This window comes from Glandiceps talaboti, chromosome 10, assembly GCF_964340395.1.
Source record: "Glandiceps talaboti chromosome 10, keGlaTala1.1, whole genome shotgun sequence".
In the NCBI taxonomy this organism is placed as follows: domain Eukaryota; kingdom Metazoa; phylum Hemichordata; class Enteropneusta; family Spengelidae; genus Glandiceps; species Glandiceps talaboti.
This window is the reverse complement of record NC_135558.1, coordinates 12,315,001-12,322,622: the sequence shown is the minus strand read 5'-3', so window position 1 is coordinate 12,322,622 and position 7,622 is coordinate 12,315,001. Positions and strand designations below refer to the sequence as shown.

General features: G+C 36.7%; 1 protein-coding gene across 1 annotated transcript in view; it reads left to right on the top strand.

Moving 5' to 3' along the window:
* The first annotated feature begins 1,355 nt into the window (after nucleotides 1-1,355).
* The window catches only part of LOC144441510 (A.superbus venom factor 1-like), a 43,779-nt gene continuing 37,512 nt past the window's right edge, over nucleotides 1,356-7,622 (top strand). The window contains exons 1-6 of the mRNA XM_078131095.1: nucleotides 1,356-1,516; nucleotides 2,958-3,124; nucleotides 3,964-4,179; nucleotides 5,022-5,074; nucleotides 6,297-6,446; nucleotides 7,080-7,122. Coding sequence (XP_077987221.1) covers nucleotides 1,446-1,516; nucleotides 2,958-3,124; nucleotides 3,964-4,179; nucleotides 5,022-5,074; nucleotides 6,297-6,446; nucleotides 7,080-7,122 — 700 coding nt within the window. The 5' untranslated portion in view covers nucleotides 1,356-1,445. The remainder of the gene's footprint in view (nucleotides 1,517-2,957; nucleotides 3,125-3,963; nucleotides 4,180-5,021; nucleotides 5,075-6,296; nucleotides 6,447-7,079; nucleotides 7,123-7,622) is intronic.

Here is a 7,622-nt window from a genome sequence, read left to right as displayed (position 1 = left end):
GATTATAAGAGAAAGGTAACTAGCCAATCTTTAGTTACTGTTTGTCACTTTATATGTGCAAATATTGCTTTCTAATACAGAGTCAAAATTATTTATTTTGTATGTATACATATAATGGGAATATTGATTAACGTTCAGTATATGCAATTGTCATGGGGAGGGTCATGTTTTACAAAATTGGACAAAGGGGAGGGTCACTTTTTACAAATGGAGAATGGGGGAGGGTCATGTTTTATTTAACATACCATGTGTGATTTCCTCCGGCCCTCCCCCTTGTACATACTGAGGGCCCCTTACAATTATAACCCCTAGCATGGATCTATAGCGACACAACGGCCCTTTTTACTTCCTCAACTCCATTGGGAGTATACCATCCATTACAGCCTTTATAAGCATATAGGATTAAAGCATTCACATTGCAACCTCTATCCTACCAGGTCCCCAATTATACAACTGGGTCGCCTGAGGCAAAGTCGTGGTTCAAATCTTGCCCAAGGACTTTAGCCATTCAGAAACAAACTAAAATATTACATAATTGCTTTATTTACCGATCTTGCAGGTGTACTTAAATATTATGTACAACGCAGTATTTGACTTAATAATGCTTGTAGAGGAATTGAATCGGAGCAGTACAGTCTGATCGACAAAACTACAGAACAGAAATGAAGAGTCGCAAGCAAGAAGCAGAAGTAACGATGTACCCAGTCCGTCAATGATCGATTTACATTAAAACCATACAAACAGCAAGAATAAAAGCTGGAAATTACAGAAATTATGCCAATGAATATATGTCGGTTTCCTTCTTTCCCGCTTCGCTCACTCACTTAGTACTATGCTAATTATTTTGATTTGAACTCTTCAGAGTTCCAACGGATTTGTTGATGCCTGGTACCTGGAAAAAGTTGAGCAAGGAGCGGAAGGGTCGTTCCGAGAAGACTCACCCTGCTGGATGCTAATAAAAGTGCTTCTCGGAAGATCGAACCAGCGATCCTCCCGTCAAGGCCACTACCACTTTTAACAGGGGTAAATGGAAATTGGATTTGAGAATCAACCATAAATCAAGAGAAAATACAACGACAACCCCCCCCCCCCCCACTTTTTTAACAACCATCAAATGAATGTCACGTATATCTATTATTTTATAAGTCACCAAATATTCAAACAATTGATTTTGTACGTTTACTCTCAAACGACACTAATCCCACCATGTACAAAAACGTCTCCACGTGTTCACTCTAAGAATGGAATATCCCATTGCTCCCGACTCCGTTTCCTGTTTGTCACCAATTACCCTCGTAAAATCGTACATATAAACCAAGTAATAACTCACGAGAAATCAGAAATCTGCGCAAGCATTGTCAGATAACAACAGCACACTTATCTGAACAAAGTTTACAGGACTCAACTTTGCATCGCTTCTGAAGTTGGTCACAGAGCACGTTGCCATGGCAAACCTCCAACTTTCCGCCTGTCTTCTGGCGATGTTGATGGTGGTTTCAACCTACGCACAAAATCGGTAAGTATTTCATTTTACGCTAGACTAAGTATACATAATTTAGGAATGAAAATCTTCCCTTTGTGACTTTATCTGTACAGACTGTCAGGCAATAGACATTGCCTCGATTAAAGTAGGTTAACAAGCTCTTTACACAAGTGAATCATTGCAAAAAAAACTGCGCATGCGATTAAGCTATTCTAGTATAATGTTAAAGGGATATATATAACTTCTGGGACATTACAATTTGTGTTCTGGCATTGTTGGAACTGTTAATTGCATAGTAGATTGTTCCTGTACATTTTTATACGTATAATAAATTACGTCATCGGATTGTTTGTGTTATATCATTATATATGTTAAGTCCTCAGCTTGTGCTCGTTTAAATAATATTTTCGAATCACTGCTGCGTTTGAAAAATAGAGGTACTTTGTATTAATTACATTTTCATCCAAAGTTTTAAACTCGCATACTAACGAAATATATTTCTACCATAACTGACCGATTGTTGTTCACTGAGCCGAGATGTGTCCAAATCTGACTATGTATATACGTAATTTAGAGTTTATATATTATCGGTAAAGTTGTGATACATTATCATGGCCATTTAAAAATTTTACTTCAGTATTGGTCAATTTATATTAGCAGTTGATCATGATACATGATCGGTATACTTTTACTACAATATCGGCTGCTGGTTACTGCATTGTAACAGTACACACATGACTTACACGACCGTCACTTTTATCATGGCTTTGCTGAGCAACGGGGACAGAAGAAGAAGCAAATAGGTACCAGTACCGTAGCCTGCGGGGGGGGGGGGGGCAAGGGGGGCAGCTGCCCCCCCCCCCCCCTGAGATTTTGGAAAAAAATAGAAAGAAAAAAAGCTACTTTTTGAATACATAGCGATGCTATTAAAATCGTTATTTACGTGACGATTCCAGGCATGCGCGATTTAAATGGATAGTTCACTAAAGTGACTGTACACTGACTCATGGCTAATATGTATCTTATCTCGCTATTGTACGCTGCCTTAACTTTGAATTAAAATGTGTCCAGTTAAGAATTGTAACTTTTTGCAGCAAATTAAAAATTCTTTGCGTGGGACAGTACAAAGAAGTGCGCACATGCACTGTGCATTTTCTGCGAGTAACAGTGCAGTACCGTACAAGAGCACAGATCAAACCAAACTATACATTGGGATTACACATGATGTTTTAACAAACACGAAACTGTCGAATTTCAGAGTCAAACTCTACTCTACCGTAACTCTTATTGAATAAGCTTATATATTTTTTGTCGTGAATAAAAATTGCGTCTGAGAATTTACAGATTTCATTTTTAGGTTACATTAATAAGCTACATATCCAAAATTGTAAAGCTGTTCTACAAAGATTTGATGAATTTTGAAATTGGTAAAAAAAAATTAAAAAAAAAATTAAATTCCATTTTGTGTTCTTAGGCCAACTTATTTCATCACATCACCGAATGCCTTCCGAATTGGTGTTGAAGAAACGGTTTCTATAACGGTGTTCAGTGTCAATGCCCCAGTAACGGTAGAACTGAGTATACAAGACTATCCGGACAGACAGAAGACATTCTCACAAGTTCAAGGAGTCTTTAACAGAGGTATGAAATCTTCGTCTCTCTTCAACCTCAAATTTGAAGGAAGACTGCTCATTGGTACCCAAAACTATATTCATCCATGACTTCGACTTTGCCATGAAACGGTGGTCCTGGTCCATTTAAAATGATAAATAAATAATCAAATTAGGGGATGCACCATCTTGCTTCCAAGGAAATTGACAAAACTATTGTTACTCATAATATTAGACAGTCTGTACGGTATGCCGTGAAGTGGCGCCCTCACACATTGGTTAACCCTTTCACAGAGCAGGCCGGTGAGGGCGGAGCATCAACACCTATCAGTCAATGTATTGGACAGCCAGTTTGAATTCTAAAATGTGCTAATGTCATTTTGACCGCTATTTTAAAGGTTGCATGGTGGTATTGATGACCCATGATATCTTTTTCTGGATTGTATGAGAATGTGTTGTTGTTTTCTGAATTTAATAACTGCATAATTTCAAAACTTTTATTTGCCAGGTGCATACCCCGGGGTGCGTACTACAATAATATGTTTTAGTTCTCTTTGTGTTCTCACGATTTGAATAAAAAATTATGGGTTTATTATCAAAAACATATTATATTTAAAAAAAACTCGGACGCTCTACTGCTTGGTCTAGTTTGTAGTGATGATGTCATAATGATCTTCCATATTGTATGTGTGTTCGTTTTATCTTTGCTAATTACTAAAAAAACTACCAAAATATTGGGATAGTTGTCCTGATGATGTCACAAAAAGTGATAGCTCCACATTATCACAATTAACTATTGGACATTCCTACTTTGCCACTGAATTAATGAGAAATTTTAATTTTAAATTTTTACTGACTTTCTCTATCCAGATGAACCTGGTATTCTGAAGGTGGAGGTCAATCCAGACGACCTCCCTGACAGGGCATCTCATGAAGAGCTCCTCAGAAAACAGTATGTCTACTTGATTGCTGAATCCAAAGTTGGACCTTTCACTTTCAGAGAAGAGAAACGCATTCTGATCAGTTACAAGAGTGGATATGTCTTTATACAGACTGATAAACCTATCTATACACCAGAACAAGAAGGTACGTTCAGAATACTAGAATTGAAGTATATAGTATTTAGACATTTTTCTTTTAAAGGGACATAGTTAGAAAGTTTAGGATCTTTGGTGGTTGTTACCATGTTTCTAGACTGTGAGATACATCGTGTCATTCCACCCTCACCGACCGATGTGTGAGGGCGCCCCGTCACGGTGTACCTGACGTACTACTATCTTTCCTATCAAGATATACTTATATATCATTTCCTGGTATTTAGAATAAGTGCTACCCCCTGGGAATATGAGGTTCTATGTACATGATAAAAGAAATGTTATTCCAAATACTAAAAGCCATTGAATGTCATCTACAGGATGCGGACCGAAAATTCGTATTTGATATAAAAAGATTAAATCATGACATAATTTTTGTGGTTAAAATAAAACAACAACCACACTCCCAGTTTTGACGAAGCATATTAAAAACCACCTTTGTGACACTGTATCCAATCAAATGATAAGTTGTAGTGTAGTATTGTGTGTTTGGGTTTGTTATACTCTTTGAACCTTGCCGCTGCCATTTGTTTTTGCGTGGCTAAAAAGTCCTTGGACAGGATTTAGAACCATGATTGTGCCTCAGTCAACCCAGCTGTATAATTGGGGACCTGGTAGATTAGAATTTACAATATGAATGTTTCAATCCTATTCGCTTACAAGAGTTGAGATGGCTTGTGTATTCTCAAGTGTGTGCTATAGAACCATGCCGCGGTAATAAGACCACATCATAGGAAAGTCATATATAAACCAAGATCTTTTTTTATTATATTGAATGACTATTTTTGTTGTGAGATGAAGTCATTTCACTTACACATTCCAATTTCGTTCCAGTCAAAATGAGAGTTATACCCCTGAATCACAGGATGAGGCCCACGTTGGATAAGGTTAGTGAAAATAAACCAATTGTGAATTAAAGGATTCAAAAAGTCTATCATATATAGTTTCGTAGAAAACAGATTGTTCCAATGTATTTTCTTCAACAGAACAGTCACTTGGAGAAGTAACAGATAAACAATAACAATAAAAACAAAAACAAAAGTACGATATTTTTTATCGTAGAATGATAGAGGGAGCTATACTGCACGAAAGTGAACATCAGAATTGAGTTTGTGTACTGTAGTATAGATAAAGATTCTTTCATACCTGGCTCATCATCATGTGTTATTCATTCTTCAGTAATATTTTTGTTACACGTGTGTTATAGACCTACCCCCCTCCGTTTCTTCCCCAAAGTTTGAATTGTGCTTTCCACTACGTTTAATGGGATACTTCAGTTAATGGGATACGTTTTACACAATAGAATTATACTCTCTGCAAACGTTTTAATCATGAATGAAACTGTCCGCATTATCGTTAACCTTGTCAATGACACTTTCCACATCTTGTTCACTTATACAATGCCACCGACCCATAAAAAGGTGTGCTGTCACGCCTAAGACTTCACCCGTTCTTCATTAAATTGTGTACAAAATATATATACCTTGACCAGGTCTCGAACAGAGTGTCTCTAGCTCTGTACCTCTGTATCCAAAGCTGTGCTCTGTGACCACTTCACCGTAACTTACATTGCTTTGTGCTGAAAGGGGTTTTACATTGAATTTTTTCAACATGAATACCACAAATTGCAAGAGTGTTACCTTACATAGCTATACCAGAAAATGTTGACGTTCTTAATGTGTAAAAATGTAAACCGGTTTGCATAAAATTGTACTGTAACTTTATTATTACAGTATGGATTTAACCCTGAACCTTTGTTGCAAACATCGGGTTATTTGGACAAGATGTCTTGATTTTTTGTTTAGTGAATTTGTTCATTAAATAAAGAGATAAAAAGGAAGTGTAATGGGTTATATAACAGAGCTGCAGATATTAAGGGTGACATTCTTGGGGAAAACGTAAAAACTCGTCGAATTCGACGTATAATTTTGCTATAGTACAGGTCCTCGTCAATTTAATGGACTTAATAGGACACTTTTGGGGTTACCATAAGTTATTTTGTCCAAGGCAAACGACGAATATTCCAAAAGTGTCCCATTAAAACCACTAAATGGGCTTGGATCTATCATGTAACGGTCAGTAATTATATTGTGTTTTTAATATTCACAGATTCGTCTGGAGATTCTCAATCCTCAGGGAATTATTGTTGAAAGACGAGATGAACTGACATCTGAAACAGGAATAATTGTGGAAATATTTTCACTTCCCTTGTTTCCCATCTTTGGACATTGGTCAGCTGTTATCAGATTTGGACCCGAGGTAATCAATCTTACTATTCAAAAGTATTTTCTGTCTGTACCATAAGGGGCGCTATACAGCATAATGAGTTATCTATGGAAGTTACTTGCTCTATCCTCTTTTTAGTGCTAGTTAGTGAACCATATACCACCAGTTCTGCATAAGTCTCTAATGTTTGCAATAATCCTTCAATCAAATACAATGTCACAAACAAACTGAATTGGATCATAAAATGAAAGCCCCCCCCCACAGAAACAGAAAAAAAGAAAAGTATTTTCTCTCAGTATGATAGAGGGGGCTATACAAAATGATCAGTTTTCAATGATTCCACTTCATAAAATTCACAAAAATATCTATTCAAGACTGTGAACATGTAATGTAAATAAACAAGTCATTTAGATAAAATATTGAATTTCGAAAGTAACTATAGTAGTACAGATATTTTGATGTTCTCAGTATTAGTTGGTAAGATGTTAAATATCAAATAGTTGAAGAAAGAGAAGTGTGCTTATAAATCAGAGAAAATAAAACAACCTATAAAATATTGTCCAAAAAAAATTTGCAATGGAGTGAGCCGATAGGATAGCCGATAGGACAGCAGTTGAAGCAGTTGAGAGTTTTACAACTTTGTACATGTATACATTTGTCCTCTAGTATGCACTGAACTCAATCGTTAAGTTTGAAGTCAAGGAATATGGTAAGTCATCGTTCATTTCCGACTTTTCAGTAAAGACACACATTATGTCACAGTTTCTTTGACTGAGATCAAGACAGCCATGACTCAGCAAAGTGCAGATCTGATGTATATATTTCCCTAGAGAATGGCTGCCCTTTACAATGGCGCTGACGCCATTGTTTTGTTTTGGGAATTTTGTAACATTTAGTCACTTTTTAGCCCCCCCCTTCCCTAGCAGCAGAAAGGGGGCTAAAAGATGGGAATTTTTTTCCCTTACGCGTGTCTCTCTGACCATCATTGTGTAGCCATATTTCCGACAAGTAATGACAATTTTTACTTTACAGACCTAGCACAAAGGTGATGTATTATAGTCGGGCTCAGAGAGTGACAATCCTTTCTAACAGGCATGCATGTTACAGTCCATATCTTTCCTTTCGTACTTTGCAATGACAAAGTAAACATTAACAGACTTCGTTGTTGTTGTTTTTGTTGCCGTTTTTGTTGTTTTGTTGTTGTTTTTT